This window comes from Callospermophilus lateralis, chromosome 5 (assembly GCF_048772815.1).
Source record: "Callospermophilus lateralis isolate mCalLat2 chromosome 5, mCalLat2.hap1, whole genome shotgun sequence".
In the NCBI taxonomy this organism is placed as follows: Eukaryota; Metazoa; Chordata; class Mammalia; order Rodentia; family Sciuridae; genus Callospermophilus; species Callospermophilus lateralis.
Window position 1 is genome coordinate 107,182,703 of NC_135309.1, and position 19,329 is coordinate 107,202,031.

General features: G+C 43.9%; 1 protein-coding gene across 1 annotated transcript in view; it reads right to left on the bottom strand.

Annotated features, from left to right (window-relative positions):
• Positions 1-634: 634 nt before the first annotated feature.
• Positions 635-19,329, bottom strand: part of Znf366 (zinc finger protein 366) — a 66,743-nt gene continuing 48,048 nt past the window's right edge. The window contains exons 3-5 of the mRNA XM_076857135.1: positions 17,401-17,592; positions 7,478-7,652; positions 635-4,577 (exon numbers count right to left, since the gene is read on the bottom strand). Of these exons, the coding sequence (XP_076713250.1) occupies positions 4,042-4,577; positions 7,478-7,652; positions 17,401-17,592 (903 nt within the window). The 3' untranslated portion in view covers positions 635-4,041. The remainder of the gene's footprint in view (positions 4,578-7,477; positions 7,653-17,400; positions 17,593-19,329) is intronic.

The window sequence follows — 19,329 nt, forward strand, 5'->3', positions numbered from 1 at the left end:
AGAAATGGTTAATCTCCCATGCTAACACATGACTTTTCTTTGGAGAAGGGAGAACTGAGCAGCAGTTTTTTAGTTATGTTGTTGGTAGTCATGGTGCCTGATTCTTCCATAGAATGAACTGTGAGCCAGACACATTCTAAGTTAGATCATGCAACCCACACAACAACCCTGTGAGGAGGGTCCGCTTCCCAGTGCCATTCTACAGACGAGGAAACTGAGACACAGAGAGGTTTGTGAACTGGTCTCAAATCCCAGATATTGGAAGAGTAAGACTGGGTCCAGAATCAGTGCTGTGCTCTCTAGAGTCTACCGATTCTTGGTTGAACTTCATTTTATAAAGAACCTGAGGCAGAATGAGGTAATCCCGTCTCCACTTGCCTGTGATAGCCCTCCAGAGTAAATCTTTCTCAATGGGAGCAAGGGAAAGGATGGGAAGTGGTCACCTAGCTGAAGAGGGGCTGAGGTGCATTAATCCTTTCTGCAGCCCTGAGGGAGGGAAATTTCAAGACCCTTCTCTCCCAGGGGCTGAGAAGCTAATGACTGAGGAGCTAACCCTGGCAAAATGAGATGCCGAAGTGAGATGTTTACCATGGCAGCTTCCTTGCAGAATTTCACATATATACAAATAATTGACTCAGTTTTTTCAACATGTCTTTATTTGCTTAAATTAACAAAATATAGGTTACATGCTATTTCTAGGTAAACCGCCTTTTCACTGAAGCAGAAAGCAATATTCACAAACCTGGGCTGCTCAATACTTGGAGTTTTAGTTTTTAAACAGGAAGCCTGAATTCTGTACAAAATCAACATTTGGTGTAATGTTGTCCAAATATGCGAAGGATTTTTAAATGTTAGCTCTGTTACATTTTGTTCCAGCAAAGCAGACAAAGATCATAATTCAAAACACAATGTTAATATTTTATTAAAAGCCTTCAGGGCTTAATAAATACAGTACGCATGTTGGGTTTTCTCATGCAACTACTCATATACAAATAAACTAGTTACTTTTGTGGATTTATGAAAGGTCAGCTTTAGTCTCATGGCCAATGTGGAATCAAATTTTTAGAAAGAGAAAATGAAAAGAGGGACTACAAAGCAACAAGAGGGGCAGTCTCAGACTTGAACACAGAGGATGAAAGACCTGCCACCTGGCTGGGTCATTGGTTGGTTCAAAGTGACAGTGGTCAAAAGCCTGGTAAGCATTTGGTCATGTCCCCTTTTCAGAGTTTCACAATGTGATGAAGGTCATGGCCTTGGGATGGTGGTAACCTTGGATGACATCATTCCTTCATTCTCTGGGGATGGCCCCAGTGGGCCTTCCTTCAGACCTGCATTCTGGTTAGTCAGCTCATCAGGCAAGGCTGGCCCACCCTTTCTTTAGCTCTGTGTTCATTTACCAGGTGCCCACGTAAGGTATCATGTAAGCTGGGATACTTTTGAGGATTAAGGGACACTGTTAATAATTACCCCGGGACAGGAGATATAAACCAGGATCATCCCAGGAAAAACCAGGATGTTGGTTACAACCAAGATTTCAGCCTTGGCTCTCAGAGGGCCAGTGCTGTAGTACTAATTGGCTTCATTAAGTATCCAAAGTCAAAAACTAAAAACAGGCCTTGGAACACACCTCATCATAAATTTTTCTTACCTTTCTGAGACCTTTTTTCTCCTGCCAAATGAAACTTTTCTTAGAATATTAACATTCAAAACAGACAAAAATTGAGCCACTTTGAGTGAAGCGGGTATGGGGACTAAGAGCTTCTCCCCTAGCGGCTCTACAGAGGCCCGAGAGAGACCTTTGACTTCTCAAAACAACTTGAAGACCACTCTCTAGACCATACTCTCTCCAGCTCAACATTAACGGGTTCCTCAAGCATTCCCACAGGATTTGTTTTGGTTGGAAAGAGAGTGCTCCTCTAGATTTTCCTGGGTGCTATTCCAACTGGGCATACCAGAAGCAACTGGAAGTCTGCAGCACGTGTGGTCAGGCACTGCACACAGTAGATCTTTAATACAAGGCTGCTGAGTGAATACACGTGTAACAGGACCTTAAGAGCTAGGGGTGTCACAGACCACTCTGCCCGCTCCCTGGACAATTTCATCAAAGGCACCGATGAGCTGCATTCCTAGGGAATGAAAGAGAACTGGTCCCTCTGAGGACTTGGAATAATTTTTGGCCCAGAGTTGTGCAGGTGGATATAGAAACCCACAGCATTCTCTCCACCATCCTCTTGGTGGGTTCCATGGAACATGGGTGGCAGTAAGAAACCCAAACTTTAGCACTTCCCAGCAGTGGTGATGCTAAAGGAAGGAAACTTAGGAAGGTGGCAGTAGAAATGGATCAGGGGTCCCACAGGTCAATGGTGGGGACTAGATGAGGCTAACAGGGAAGAACCATGGCCCATAGAAAAAGCCAGCCTCCAGCCCCTGGAGATGAACTAGCTCTTCAAAAGAAATATACTTGGGAGTTTGGGAGGAGAGGAAGCAGTAACCAGCAGTACCTAGCTCTACAAATAAAAACTGAAACTCCCAACCCGGAGGCAGTGTTCATGTGCACAGGAACACAGACAGTACCTACCAGGGTCAGAGCTGAACATACGCAGCCCCATCAGTATTGCTCTGCTCAGTGCCAGTGCTTACCTAAGGCCCATGGGCCAGGCCCAACCTGCCATCTAGGTCCTCTGTGCTGGCGGGAGCTGTGGTGCCAGCACCTGACAAGAGCAATGAGTCACTGTCAACATAAAAAGTGACTATGAACAACACAGGCATCTCCTAGCACAAAAAGCATGTATCTGTATAGAGTATGTGTGTGTCCTTGTGAGGATCTTCCAGAACAGGTACAAAAACCTGAGTCAGCATCATGATTGCAGGTATCCTGACCTCCACCTCAATGAGTCTGAAGCCAGGGACAGAAATATTTGTGGAGTCCCTGGGAGGGAGTCCTGGTAGACACAGAAATGGATGAGGGTTATCAGAGCCCAGTGAATCCTTCTCAATCCTGGCTGTGCATACCCCACTCAGGGTCATCTGGAAATGACCAGAGCAAAGGCTCCATTCCCAACCAATTAAATCAGGATCCTGGGATGGGGCATTGAGACCCTGGCATTAGTATTTTTTAAAATGCTCTTCCAGATGTGCATTGAGAACATAGCCCAGGTCTTCCTTATAGAGATTAGCTGATGATCGTTCTAATGCCTTGAATAAGTCAGAACTTGTTTCAGGGAGAATTCCCCACCCACTCCCTACCTCCAGCACTGGGGAGAGGTCCATTGCTCCCTACAGCTTTTTTATGGGGCATGGGGCCACAGAGTAATAGTCTCCAGAAGGGAGCTGTGTTTGGGACACCAGAGGTTAGTCTGAGGAACGGGACCCCCTGAGCATTGTCAAGTCATCTGCAAATATGACTCAAATGCCCAAAGCAGGACAAAAGATCCAGAAGGAATTTAAGCATGGCTGATTTTCCCTTCATCAAAACTACTCATCTTTTTCTGAAGTTTCATCTTTTATCTATAGCAACTACTTGAGAATATCCTTTTCAAAAGTTCACCTTTCTGTGTTATTTCTGGTATTTTTGATTATTTAACAAAGACTATTTTTATATATACAGCTATATATTTCTGGAAAAATATTATCACTTTCATGAACTCGACTAGATAGTTATTAATAAGGTAACTCATCAAGCACCATAGTTTTGCAACTAGAAGGAAATTTACCATGTGTTGTATATTAGTAAAAGAAAAACAGAATTTCTAAAAGCACCTCAGGTTCAGCTTACAATTAGAAATCTAAAAGAATATGCATAGTTTGTTACAGGGGTGATGCATAAAATAACACTGAACACCCTGCATGCATGCTAAAATTATGAAGGACCCAAGAAATGACCTGGGAAGCATTTACACTACCTAGGCTGGCTCATTTAGTCTGAGCCATTTGTAAGGACTGGCATCGCCAGTCAGTCCCCAGCAAATGACAGTTCATGCAGAAAGCTATATTTGAACTGCCTACTTCTCATTTTCCAAATGTAATTTTAAAGCTGTCCACTTAGATACCCAAAAGCACTGCTTGTTTTTCCATTTTCCTCTCCAGTAATTCTTTTAAACTCTCATCTCTGTGCTTGAAGTATAAGTAATCAGAAAAAGAGGGGCCCCGCCGGGAGCTCTGGAAAACTCTGAGGCTGAGACGCTCGTCGCTGCGGGCACAGTCTCGCTCCTGAACACTTTCTGCCTCATGGTGGTCCTTGCTCCTCTCCTCCTCTTCTTCTTTGGGCACATCCTCCTTCTCCTCCTTGCAGTTGTCCTCTGGCCCCTCGGGGGCCTGCTCGGGCTTGGTGGACAGATCCTGGGGTGCACCAAGTTGCTGGCTTTGGGGGGCCAGGCCAGGGCTGTAGGGTTCCACCTCATAGCAATTGTCATCGTCCTCCTCCTCATGACAGGGGCTGCCCCGGGCACTTTCCCCATCCAACTGGAACATGGGCCCCTTTACCCCACGCTTCTGGGAGAGATCAAAAGGCTCCTCCTGCTCCAAACTCCTCAGGACACCAGCTGACTGCGCCAAGGTGATTCTTCCTCTTCCCAAACCTGTGAGAGCAGAGTGAGAATTCATGCACACACGAAGAACAGTGGAAATGGAGCCTTGGGTGTATGCGGAAGGGTAACCCAGGGCCATTTAACCTGTTCTGATTGTAAATATAGACACTTCCCAGTAAGAAGGTGGGCATGGGAGGCTTGTTAGTATCTAAATCAGTGTAACCCTGTTAAGGTAAACTTGGCAACAGGCACCAAAAGCTTTAAAAATAAGCCTTGACTTAGCAGGACACTACTGAGAATTTAAATGATTAAAAAAAATAGGCAGGCAGGAGCACAGAATGTATGTATAAGTATGCTCATCACCACGCTTTTTATTACAGTGAAACTGTGAGGACAATTTTGGTATTCAAGTTTTGGTTCAACACATAACAGTACATCCACACAATGAACTATGTGTAGGTGTTATGTGTTATAAAGACCCATTAACCACCATAAAATGTATTCTGTACTTAAAGTTGAAAAATATGCACATATATTTATAGTGTAGACATGATCCATTTTCTCTTTCTATAAAAATAAATTTCTAGAAGAATGTATGGCCAAATCTCAAACTTGATGAACTCTGAGATGATTATTACATTTTTCTTTCCATTTCCAAAGTATGTATTATTTTATTTTACACCCCCCCACACACACACATACACACTCTACTGTAAGGAAAAAAGATAAGCAACAATAAAGATATTCTCATCTTGAAAAAAGACAAAGAGAAATCATTTGGGGCTGAGACATCCACTAGAAGACCATGGCCCCTGTGCCTAGTAGTGAGGATATCTGAGGAGCACACTAAGCTCTTGTGTCTGACCGTCAGTGTCCCCATGCTAGGCATGCAATTGGAAAGGATGGCATTTCCAGTTTCAGTTTGGGACCCTATAGGAAAGGGCTTGGCTGTGCCCAACGGACATGGGATGGATAGTGGTTCATTCATCCCTTCTTTACAGGTCTGTGGTGACTCCACAGTCAACCAGGACTGTAAAGAGAAGAAACAGGAAGGGAGGGGTCTGGGATGCAGCCAGGCAGGCTTCAGGGTGGGAACATAAAACAGATGGGTAGGGCCCCGAGGTCCAATGTTGACTACTTTATGGTACCAGGCACTGCTGCTGTCTGTATCTTTAATCTTGCCAGGGGACAGGGAGGATCTTCTAATGACTTTTGAGTCATTTAAAAACCAGGATGGAAAAAAAATGCTAACATTCTTTGTAGATGAAAACACTAAAATCGTTGAAAGTCTGTAAAATTTTTCAAAGCAACCCTGTGATACACAGTGATGCTCCTCTTCTTTCCCCCAGAGTGACAGAGCTGGCTGGAGCCTGCCAGGATATGAACACGGGTGTGTGGCAGACGGTGGGGCCCAGATCAGGCTGTCAGCCAGAGGACCACCTCCTCGTTACCTTGGCTGTCTCCCCCCTCAAGCAAGGGGACAAACTTTGACTCTTCTGGAAAAATCCAGGCCTACCTTGGGAAGTGGCTCAGGCAACTAGAGAGTCAATGAATCATTCAGGAGAGTAATTGCTTTTTTTTTTAAAAAAAAAAAAAAAAAGGAATTTTTTTTCAAGGCCTTTAAAAGCTTAAACTCCAGCCCTTTTTTGTGATGACCATGTTCCCTGGCACCCAGGAGTCACCATAGAGTAAGGGGCTGCAGTGAAATGAGTAAAAGTAACCATCACTTTGAACATGCTGTTCATACAGGAGTATGTCTTAATTATGAATCTGTGCTGATATCACTGTCTTCATAAGCAGCAAACACAAACAGATCGCCCTAGGGTCTTGCCTAAGGTAGTGAGCCTGGGCTTAATTCAGAAATTCTTTAGTTGGAAGTCCACTTCCACCTTCAGACCTGCTGTCTGACCTCAGCAGTTTATATAACACCTCTAGGCTTGATCTCCTCTTACCTAAAATGAGAATAACCCAATCTCTTTCATGAATTGGTAGGGGTGGGCAAGAATGCCCTGAAGTGTCTTGCCCTGTGCTTTGATCATATTAGTGGTCAAAAATCAGTTAATATGATTTTGCAAATTACATGTATCATTGTCATCTCTCCCCCAACACAGACCTCCTAAAGGGCAAAGGTGGCTTTGTTCCTAAGGATCTGCTACGCATGCAGCTCACTGTGTTGGACAGAGGTGCATTTATTGCCATACGAAGAACTGGTTGATTAGGTGACTAAGAAGCAAGTCTGATGAAGGCAGTGGATCCAGAACACAAATTTGACTGCTAAGGGCCCTGGGGATGCCAAGGGAAAGGAGGCGAGAACTTCATTAGCTCAGTTAAGACTCAGTTGGGGTGGGGGACATAAACTCCTGCCCTGCCTCGGGGGCAATCAGCAGGAAACCAGTCCTTGGGTGAACAGGGAGGAGGGGCTGCTACAAACCCAATTCTGCTTCCAGCAGAACATGCAAACCTGTTTTTTTCAAAAGAAAAGGAAAATCACATGCTCTTTAACGGAAGTGGACACAATAAAGACCCTCGAGTCAGAAAGGTCTGCGTTCAAATCCTAACTTGGCAACTTTTCAGATGGGCAACTTGGGAAGCCTCATTTTCCCCATCTGCAAAAAGATATAGAAGTTCTTCCAGCCTGGAAGAGCTATGAAGATTTAAGGAGATAAGGCACCTGAGGGAATGTCTGGAACAAAGGAACCAAGACCTGAGCCAAATGGCATATTGTTTTCCTCTAAATTTACTCTGTGATTCTCTGTTACTTATGTCCTTCCCGTATTAGTTATTACATTTCTTCTAGTAGCATTCTAAGTCTTGAAAAGTCACAGTCCTTTTTTTTTTTTTTTTTTGACAAGAATAACCACTCCCAAAGTAATACCCCAAAGTTAAAAACAAATTCCACACCCATCTGCTGCCCACTGGACCTGGCAGCATGGGGCTTCCTGCAGTGATACCTTGAGAGTGAAGTCCCCGCTCCATCACTCCATGCTTGACTTTCATGTGACGTGTCAGGTTCCCCTTCAGGGTGAATTTGCTGGGGCAGTAGAGGCACTTGAAGGGCTTGCTGTCTGAGTGCAGGTGCATGTGGCCCATTAGGTTGTGCATCCGGTTGAATTCCTTCCCACAAAGCTGTTGGAGACAGAGATGAGGAGAACACAGTTATCCTGCCAGAGAGAACCCACATCAGGCCCTTGGAGAATGGACATGTGGCGGCCCACAACCACTTCTACTCTGCTTGGATCTTGGCATTTCAAAGATCTGTGATTACAAGGAAAATGGCCCCTTGGACATCAGGGAGGGGTTGGATTCTGCCCAGCCTCGGAGGTGGAGCACGGAGGAATGGATTCATGAGACATCTGTTGCTGGTGTCCAGGGATCTCTGAATTCAAGGTGAAAAATTGCAAAGCCTGTAAAGCTGTTTTGGATGCAACCTTTAGAAAAGGTGAAGAGCTGAACTGAAAAAGCGATTGCTGGAAGCTTTTTTAATTATAAGAATGCAGTGATGTGTTTGATATTTAGGGGGTGTTCACAATATGAAGGCATTGCTCTAAGTCTGTCAAGGAATATCTTACTTAATTCCCACATCAATCTTATGAGATGGATGCTATCATCACCCCTATTTAACAGATGGGAAAACTCAGAGCTTAGGTCATTTGCCCAAGGCTCACAGCTAGTGGGTGCTGGAAGTGAGCTAAGGAACTCAGGCCATCAGACCCCAGGGCCAGCAGGGTTCACACTGCATCCCCCACAACATAGCTCTTTTATGAGACTGTACCAGACAATGCATTTTTAATTTACTAATTATTAGAATGGCATTTCAAAGTTCAAAGAAACAACGACATATCTAAGAAAAAGATGTGTCTGTTCTTGGGGTAGGCATTTGAAGATGTGAGAATATTATCTCAGGTATACAAAAACATGAGTTATTCATTTCTTTTTCAACATTTCTCTCTATTTCCGTCCAAGTGCCCGTATGTGGAGACACAACAGTGGTTCTCACACTTCCTCTGGAAGAGCAGAACCTTCCTTCCAAAGGCAATGTATGTACAAGCAGAAAGTGTAGAACAGCCCTGGGATTATTTGCTTGTCCCCATGCCTTAGAAGAGCAGGGTTTTAGAAACTCCAGCCCTTCCTTGGCTGTCCTGTTAGGGATGCAAGGGAGCATTTCTCTGTTTGCACTTAGAGTGTCAATGAAGGAGCAATCTCCTCCCACCTCCCCTCATAGTCACAGACAGGACTAGAGGTATGGCACCCTCTGGGGCTGAGACAGCAGTGTCCTTTTTCTCTGAGACCCTTTTATGGACACTGTTGGAGATTCAGATTGAATTTTTATTAATGTAGGCAACATTTTCTTCAGGGAAGTGAGAGTTGAGTTGACTCTGGAGGAATGTTCAGACCTAACAGATGATGACCTCAGGAGGTTGGCCTAAAAGAACACTGGGTGGTAAGAGGCAGCCAGTCTAGCATTATGCATTTGTCACAGAATCCACATATGGATTATGAATGGCTGGTTTTGTATTTTTGGATAATTAGTACTTGGGGATTTTAAATACTTTTCCCTTTGCTTCCATACTAGCAAGACTGAATTTGGCAACCTGTATGGGTTTCCAAGCTGTGCACCACCTTCATTTGAAAATAATGATCCCCTGGAGAAAAGGATGAGAGGATTGGCCTAATTCCAACATCCTCAAGAGAAGTAATATACATATGGACACATCTTTTCTTTTATTCTCTATAGAGATAATTAATTAAGATATTTCTTTCTATGGCTCAATTTCACACGTGTATAAAAGTTTTGGTAAAGTTATCAGCTTAGGTTACCTACTTCTCTATTATGGCCAAAGAAATAAAGTTTCAAGATTCTACATTAAGTATTTCCAGTTGTGATCATTTTTAGAAAAGGCATACCTCCTTTGGTTTGTGGAATGGTTCCTGATTATTTGGAGTGATATTGCTGTTTGCAATTGCTAAGTGTGACCAGTACTTGGCTCAATATTTATTTCAGCTGTGTTCTCACCTAGGAGACTGCAATATCCATGAAGGCTCTGCCTGCGTTTTATTGTATTCCTGTCTAGGATAAGCTTGATGCATGCTAGGTTCTCAGAGAGAATGTATTGAGGGAAGGAGTGGGCACCTGGCAGCAGAAAATGACAGAAGAAACAGCCTGATGTGGTGAGGCACAGGCAAGTGCAGAAGAGGAGCTGAAGGCTAGAAGGGCAATTAGGCTACTGCACAAGTTCAGGCATGGGTGGAGTCTCTAGGCTAGACAGACATCCTGGAAAGGATGGGTGCCTTCTTACACTTGACTCCCATGATGGGAGGAATTCCTCTGTGTTTGCTGAGGTAGTAGAGGCTGGACTGACCTGATGGGGTTTTGTAAAGGCGATGGAATTTTAGCCTTTACCTTGAAGAATGTGCAGTGTTTTTATTTGACCCATAAATAAATTCTCTTCTTTAGATTACTTTTAGACACTCCAGTCAAACTTACACCACCAGGAAAAGGAACTATCACTTTTGTGATAATGATGAACTGCGTGTTGCTGTCAGACCTGCTGGGACATGGGAGTCAGGGCAGACCCTGCAATTCACCTGCCTTAAGATTGCACCTATCATCTCCCCTCCCCCACTCCAAATTCGGAGGTGTGCTCATCAGAGTGGCTGCCTCTAGGCATCCTCCACATTCTGCATCAGCCTCAGATAAGCTTCCTTTTATAATCCTTTACTAGTGTATTTTTTTCCTATAATGTATTTCTAGCTCAATTCATTCAGTACTGAACTTCTTGGAACATTTTAGTGGCACATGGGGACATTAAGATGTTAAAATGGTATTGTCAATATCATTTTATAAATATTATCAAGACCTGTGGCCTCGGGGTAAGTCCATTGTGAGACATGACTGGTCAGCTATATCATGTGTGATTGGTAAAGGAGAATGATTTTTGTACTATTGGTAAAATTTAGTTTTGATATTCTAAATTTATCCTGCATGGTTGTGTTAGCCTATTGGACACACCAATGGAGAGCTTTCCCAGGACTAATGGAGGTACACCAACTCTGAAAGGGGTTTGCGGCCCCAGACAGAGTTCCCGGTAATCTCCAATGCAAGGGTCAGCTCCCTTTTCTTTGTAACCAATTTCTCTATCAAGCATAGGACTATACACATAGTACCCTCAATGAATAGCTAAATATTTGGTCATGAGAATAAATAACCTAGTCAGGAAAATATCATTACCCCATGCAAACTTCTAAAAGCAGCCATTACCAGTTCTCTTCCTTTCCCCACTAAACCTAGACACATTAGTTAGGAAAATACAGTCCTCCCTAGCATGAGGATGGAGCCAATTAACTCAGGGTGTAAGGCACCTGAGCTCCATTCACATCTTAGCAATAGTTGCTTAGATACATCCTCTCAGCCTCTGACCCTTCCAAAAGCCCTTGGGGCCCTGTCCAGAACCAAAGGCCTCTTCATCTTTCTCAGAAGATTATCCTCATATGACATAGCACACAAGAGGACAGAGTTATTTTATGTCTTTGAAATTCAGGGAGAGAGATTTCAGACCGTTAGTGAAGAGGGGGCCAGCTAATGATCGCACCCTGGGATGACATCTGAGATGGCAGATCCAAGCAGAAGCACTTCAGTCAAGAGAGAAGCTGGCCTGGGAGAAGAAGAGTGACTGGGAGGAAACAACAAAACTCGTTTCTTCTCTGGATAAAAGCAGCCACTTAGATTAAGTCCCCTTAAAATCATGAGCTGTGCAGCTAAGAGCTTACCCAAGTTAGGGCTTGCTGAATCATCTCCTACCATGGTCTGCAGAGCTTAAAACAAGGTATACAGGTGCAGGAAGCTGATGGAGGGGTGAGGGCAAAGCTTTCATCTTTTCAGAATCATCTCAACCACGGTGCCTTTTGCCTGAATCCTCTCTAATGAGCAGCATCAATGTGCCTCTGACTTTAAATCCCAGATTCTCCACCTACTCACTTTTTAAGAAGGAAGTGGACCTCAAAATCTAATTAAAAAAATAGAAGCAGCCAGGCCTGGTGGTTCACGCCTGTCATCTCAGTAGTTTGGGAGGTGGAGGCAGGAGGATCACAAGTTCAGAGCCAGCCTCAGAAAAATCGAAGAACCAAGCAAGTCAGTGAGATCCTGTCTCTAAGTAAAGTACAAAATAGGGCTGAGGATGTGGCTCAGCTGGTCAAGTGTCCCGAGTTCAATCCCTGGTACACCGCCACCAATCACCCCTCCAAAAAGGAAGCATTTTTAACTATACTTTAAAAATAGGTTGCCTGGATCATAAGGTTTTTCGATGACAGTGTAGACAGGTGATAGTGGGAACCCAGAACAGAGAACTTGCTTTGTCTTCTCTTCTGTACAATGTTGATGACAGGTAGTTTCTTATGAAGGATGTTGGGAGGATCAAATGACATAATTCTTGCGAAGTGCTTGGCAAACAGCAAAAGCTCAGTAAATATTAGCTCTTATTACTATCATTATGGAGTGCACAGGAGATTCTTTAACGTTCTAGAAATAGGATGATCTTCCAAGATGTGGGTTCTGTCTTTTTAAGCTAAATTAACTGAAGGAAATATCAAGGAAGGATCCAATGAAGAATCCTCTAGGTAAATATCTATCAGGTTACTTGGAGCCTGATAGAAATGCAAGTAGCATATAGGCCAGGAAGGGCATTGAGGATGGGCATTGTAAATCCTAGCTTGCAGGCTTTGGGAGAGCCCACTCTCTGGCTTCCCGGAACTCAGTCTGCCTTTGAAGCAACTAGCGGATGCCCTGTTTGCTCCAGGCCTTTTCACTCTGGTCTCCTGGTGCCCTTTCCCTACGCAGTCCACGGCCAAGAGGCACCACAGGCTCACTCCTGTGAGCCCCTGCGATATGCTGACAGCCAGTAGCTGCCAGAGAGAGGTCGGCTATGGGGAGAGACAGGGCGATGGCAGTGGCAGCCCCTTGGCTGGGGCCAGAGGCCCAGAAAGCCAAAAAGAAGCACACTACCCTGCTCCAGCCCCAAGTGAGCTTCGGAGCTGAGATGCCCCAGGAAGCCGGCTTTTCCTATTCTGAGAGAAAAGGTCAAAGAGCTGCAGGCCTCAGCCGAGAAAAAATGGCCTCACTAAACTGCCCTTCCCTTACATTCTTCTCCCTCTCTCTCCTTTAATAAGAAGGGTGTTCCTTTCCTCAAAGGGAGAGAGAGGGAGGGAGAGAGAGACTGTAAACTGTCCAAAAGGACCGTGAGAAAACAGGAAGCTTTGAAAAGTACAAGAGAAAGCAAGATGAAATCTATTTGCAGGCGGCCCCTGGGGACGAGGGAGGCATTGTTAAGCAGGCAGTTCATACAGCTATATCCTTCCTTCTGCTGAGGAGGGCTTTGCTGCCAAAAGGCTGCTATCTGGTCACTGCCTTAACCCCCTCAGTGCCAGCCTGAAAACCCTGACCCCAACCATGAGGCCTGCAAAGTCCCTCACCTGCTTTCTTCCTTTTAGAACATCAAAGAGCTCCAGAGGATAACGGAGGCAGCTTGGCAGTGGAGGTGGAGACCCTTTTCAGGGAGACTTCCCCCCTCTTCTAATGGCTCTGCCCTCCAGCCTTCTGCCCTGTGCTGCAGAAAAGGCTGCAGATGACCTGGTGATTCATAACTTAGGCAGCTCCCGGCTTCACCCGTCTCAAAAGAGAATTTGTCCCGGAAATTCTGGATGGCTGCTTTTCCTGGACAGGTTTTCCAAAGACGGCAGCTGGTTCTTTGCTGTTATGGAGTGTGGCCCTACAAGGATAGTATCCAAATCAACCCCTGGGTGCTTACGCAGAATCTGGGAAGCATATTTCTGAAACATGGCTCAAGTGAGTCTGCAGGCGCAAGCCTCTGGACAGACTCCAGCTGGCTTCAAAAAGCAAGGAGTCCAGAAGTTGAGCCAATAGCAAAAGAGCCCTGAAGGGCAGTAATTTTTTTTTTAATATAAGGAAAAAAAATTAAAAAGAAAGAAACAGAATGGAAACCTTTCTTCTCCTCTAATTTTCCATCCTATTGTTAATGCCTAAGACTAGAGTTAGTAAATGTTTTTGCTCGCTGGGAACAGCTGTTTCCACTGAGCACAGGGCCATAGAGAACCACTTCATGTTGCAACAGGAGGAAGGATTTATGTTAGGAGAAAATTTTAATGGTGAGAATCACAAGAAACATTGGAATCTGTTACCAAAAGAACCTCCCTCGTTGCAAGGTTTTGGGTAAAGAAGACATAGCTAACTGTTAGAATATGGCTGCAGCAAGATCTGTCTTTCTTTTCCAAACATGTCAAACACAGGAAGAGAATAACTCTTCCCTGTCACTGCTCCAAGATCTTGTTTGGTTATCTGGGCCTGTTCTCCAATATCACCATGAGCCAGCCAGCCATTGGCCCGACGATTATGAATTGCACAGCCATGATCCTCCATCCCACTCCCAACTCCCAAACCCCTGAAAAGCTTCACCCAGGGCCAGATTTCTAAGAAACTAGCACAACATAGATGGAAAGCAAGGTCCACTGAACATATCTCAAGAGGGCCTATCACACAGTTTCTATAAAACACTGAGAGTCTTTTTGCATAATTTGTAAATTCAGACATGCTCTGGGAGTCTTTTGGAATGAAAAAGAGTGGTGGTACAAAAAGGATACCAAGAAGGGTGACAATTTGCAGAGATATTGTAACGGGGAAAGGAAGAACCTGGAAGAACATTCTAGCACTTTCCAGGAGACAGAGAGCCCTGGGTAGAGGTGACTGCTACCCATTATTGTTTCGAGATGTTTAAGATAGTAGAAGGGCCACCTAAGTTTGGAAAAAATGCCCTTTAATACCTTTTTGTCTAATAATAGATAATGCTTTCTAGGCAATTTAGTGTCTCACAATGTGGTCACCTGAGAGAATGTACCCATTAGAAAAAAATGATCTTTATAGATGACCAGCCCAAATCCTATGCCAGGGCCATCTCCTATTGTGAAATATAAACTGTGCATTATCTCAAAGCTGGCATTCCACTCTGTAAACATTCTCTTATGGGATCTGACAGTGTGGATCAGATATCCAGAGCCTAATCCAACCTCAGGGAGGAGGAGATGTGGAGTTTCTGAACTATGAAGCTGACCATCACATACCTTTTGAACCACTGGGGTGGAGGAGGACACTGTTATCCATGAGGGGCTAAAACTTTCAGACAGGATGGCTCACTCAGGCTGTATTTCTCTGACCAGAGTTCTGGGCATTGGAACCTGAGAGAACTTCTAGAACTTCCGATACTTCTAGCCTCTTGAAATCCTCAAGGACATTTGAGAGTGGAGAAGCAGAACTGCCTCTGTGCCCACAAATTCAACACAGTATATGTTGGCTCAGCCACTGACATATCCCCGATTTGAGGGGCATTCTCTGCCTGGTGGTGCCACTACTGCTAGATCAGAATGTATGAGATGGTTGGTCTGGGCAGGTATGGATATTTAGGGGATAAATTTGGCAATGACTCCCTTCACATTTTAACAACTTTATTTCACCAAAGGTCAAAAAGATGAAAAAGAAAATACAATTCATGCTTTAAGCCCCCAAAATAAATCAACAAAAGGAATAAATAATGGCAAAGAGACCCTGCTTGCACCTCCATATTAGAAGACAGTAAACCTCTAGAGGAGGGAACAGCTCTGATAAAAGTGAAGCACTATATGGGCTCAACGGATTGGGAAGGAAATCAAAGATGTGCCTAAGGAGAGACAGAAGAGGTACTCTGTGGAGTCCATTGGTTCATGCAGCCAAGGCTGGCTTCACAGGTGTTCAGCATGGGGTCCCTACTCAGAAGGGTACTGAGTCTGATTTGATGCTCTGTTTTTGCTGTCTTGAAATTCTGAATAATGTTTGAACAAGAGGCCTTGCCTTTCCATTTTGTATTGGTCCCTGAAAATTATGAAGTCCATCCTGCATGCTGCTTCCTCCCCCTTAACTTGGCTGACTCAAGGTGGATATGAATTGACTTTCAAACCACTGGGAACTTGGAGAAAAGGAGGGGAAACAGAAGTGGGTGGCAGGAAAAGGGTTGGGGGGAGAAGTCTCCCTCTCCCGCCTCCGGACAATGCCCACACGGTCTAGGGAAGCTCTGGTTCCTGACCCCTCACCCCATCCAGGAGTTGCCAACACAGGAAAGAAGTGAACTTCACAGGGGGTTCCTTTAAGTGGGAGCCATGCTGCAGAGGATGAAAGCAGCAATGTCCCCTAGAAGCAGGGAACCCCACTTCAGAAATATAGATCAATGGAGAATTCACCCACACCCCATCAGACATGCAGTTACAGAAAGAAGGAAAACCTTTATTTCAAGCAGAAGAGCTCTACAGATGATCTGCATCTGGTATTTCCCTCTTCTCTCGCTCAGCCCTCCCTTCATGACCGGGATGAAACTCACCCACACAGTGCTAACTACCCAATCTGAGCAAGATTCCTCATCTTAGAAGCAGAGAAGGAAACAGGGTTAAGGGGTGGGGAAGTCTCAGGAAGCCTGGGTATTTCTGAGCAACATTGGTCAGGGCTTCGGACCTTACGACTCTCCAGCTATGCATTTTCTCACATGATGAAATAAAAATCCAACCAAGTTAATCTGACACAAGAGCGTTTAACAAAGATGCTCCATTCCTGTGCTTTGTGGCACTTAGGAATAAGTGAAAAACACTTTAATGACTGTGCTCACAGCATCTCTGAGGTCCTTTGAAGGACTAGCTTCAGAATCCCTTTCTTTTATTCTATTTTTTAGAAAATTTTAATTGACCCATAATAACTGTATACCTTTATGGAACATTATGTGATATTTGGATTAGTATTTACAATGTGTGATGATCAAATCAGGGTAATTAGCATGTCCACCACCTTAAACATTTTTCACATCTTCATGTTGGGAATATTCCAGATTCTTTCTTCTGTCATATCTAATAAATTGTTAACTTGAGTCACCTCACTATGTTATGAAACACCAGAACTTATTCCTAACTGTATTTTCGGATCCCCTCATCAGCCTCTCTCTATCCTGCCTCCCTCCCTTCTCAGCCCCTGGTAACCCTCCTGCTACTCTCTACTTCTATGAGGTCAACTTAGCTTCCACGCAGGAGTGAGGACATGTGGCATTTGTCTTTCGGTGCCTGACTTATTTTACTTGACATAATGTGCTCCCGGCTCATCCATGTTTCTCTAAATGCCAGGATTCCATTTTTTATGGCTGAATAGCATTCCATTGTGTATATAAAGTACATTTTCTTCATCCATTCATCCTTTGATAGACACCTAGGTTGATTCCATACTTTAGCTATTGTGAATAGTGCTGCAGCTACCGTAAGATCCCACAATCCCACCACTGAGTCTACATCCAAAGTAAAGGAAATCAACCTGTGGAATCTCTTTCATCCGCTCTGGGAAGCCTGCCTTCAAATTATATAGTTCAGATTAAGTGTCAGAAAAGGAGCAGGCAGAGGCAAGGAAAGGGCTATGCTAGAAGCTTCTCTGACTCCTTTCTATATTCAATTTATTGACCGATAAGGGAAAGAAGACCACACCTGTTTCTCCACCCTGGAACAGGAACTCTCCACATCACCTCCATCCCTTACCAACCCTTTCTCCAGAAAAGCTGTCCACCCTCAGACCTTCCCCCAGGGCACCGATGACACAGTGAGACAAACTAGACAGGCTCCTCAGGGACCAGCCAAAGGCTTATATGCACAAAGGTGTAGTGCAAAGAGGGACAGAGTAGGGATGGGACTGGGGGTTGGCCATAGACCTACTCTGAGTAGCCCCACTGATGAAACAGAGTAGACTGTTCCCAGGTTCTCTTTCCCTTTGGGTATTTGCCCAACCCTCCGACCCTTCTTTTCTGCCCACCTTGCATTTGAAGGGCTTCACATCAGAGTGGACAATCATATGTGCCTTGAGAGTCTGTTTCTGCACGAAGCTCTTGTAGCAGAGGTGACACTGGTAGGCACGGATGTTGGTATGGATCAGCACATGTCTCTTCATGTTGGCCAACAGGGTGAACTCACGCCCGCAAATGCCACATTTGTGCTCCTTTACACCCTGAGAGGAGGCAAGATTCAACAAATAATTGGTTAACAGGTAACAGGCTTCCGTGAGGTTTTGTTCTCTCTGCTACATAAATCCACAAACAGCTTGGTGAGGTTCCCAATAGTATAGTTTTAGCCTTGTTAATTTATTTCTTGAAAAAGCATTGATTACATAATCTAGGTGTTTTTGTTTTTGTTTTTCCTTCTGAACACCATAAACTATCCAGATCGGTAGAGGAAAAGAAAACTATCACTTTTGTTGTTCCTGTAACTTCTGGTATTTAATACTATAGTAACAATTCAAAAGCATTAGTAGGATTTTGATAAAAGCACTGTGGAATGTGTCTGTAATCTGGCTTTCCTGGTAATGAAGAAATAAAATCTTTTAAACTGGTATGATTTGCCATATGAAAAACAACGTCCTCTTGACATTAATGGACAGAAAAATTCCAGGAGAGCAACTCAGCCTCACTTCAATCAATTATGACTTGATTGTCATTCTCTAGTTGGTCCCCTGGTTCCCATGGGCCATTCTAAGTTGTGTGACATGGTCCTGGATGCTCTTCTTCTGCTGGAGAAATTTGGCAGCTTTCTAATTAGAAAACAGGACAGAAGGTTTCCAGTTTGCTTGCTATCTGCAGTGCAGCATTTGAATACTTAAGCATCTATGCCCTCAATCCAGAGCATTTCCAGGGACTCACACCTCGAGCAGCCCATTGGCTAAACCTATTGCTTCCCTGCAAAGGTCTTTAAAGATGTCTTGATCCAGAATGAACTTTTGTTTTCTCAGACTCAAGTGATCCTCTACCTCCTAAGTACCTGGGACCACAGCATGCACCACTGTATCTGGCTTGAATGACTTTTTGAAAAGGAATACTTAGAGGACCAGGGATCTAAAATGAAAAATCTTACAGAATGAGAACAGGTTACTAAATGAACAAATCTTATAAATCCATATTTCCTGGAATCTATAGTACAGCATCCTTTCTTAGGTCAAAAGAAGAGTTTCCAAACTCAGCTCAGACTCTGACTATATTTTCACTAGTCTAACTTGGAGCATGGTAAGAAAGTACCACTCCTTAGTTTTGGTGAGCCCGTGGTACTAAAGGGTAGGGTTCAGATCTCTGCCCAGCCATTTACTGGCTGCAAAACTTTAGATAAATAAGTCCCATGGCTTTTCCTGGTGGAGGCTTCTCTTCTCAAGATGAACCAATAGGTCTTGAAAATCCTAGGGTTCTTTATAGCTCAGTTTCTAGTTTAAATGATTGCAGATACATATGGATTTATGCTAATAAAGAGATCTAGGGATTGTCCTCCTTTAAAATTAAATTTTAATGCCCTCTAAAAAGATGAAAATACATTGCATATTAGTTGAGTTTAAAATTATGAAATCAATAGAAATATTTTCTTGATGGTTTTCAAAATTTACTACAGTATCTTTCTTCTTTCCAGATGTTCTCTGGGCTGGGAGTGGCTCAGTGTGTTCAATGTATGCCTACCATACCCAAGGCCCTGGTTTAATCCCGAGCATCAAAAAATAAAAATAAATAAATAAATAAAATATTTAAAAGATTTTCTTTGGGCTGGGCACTGTGGTGCACACCTGTAATACCAATGGCTTGGGAGGCTGAGGCAGAAGGGTCATGAATTCAAAGCCCTCAGCAGCTCAGCAAGAGCTCTGTCTCTAAATAAAAATATAAACATGGATTGGGGATGTGGCTCAGTGATTAAGTACCCCTGGTTTCAATCC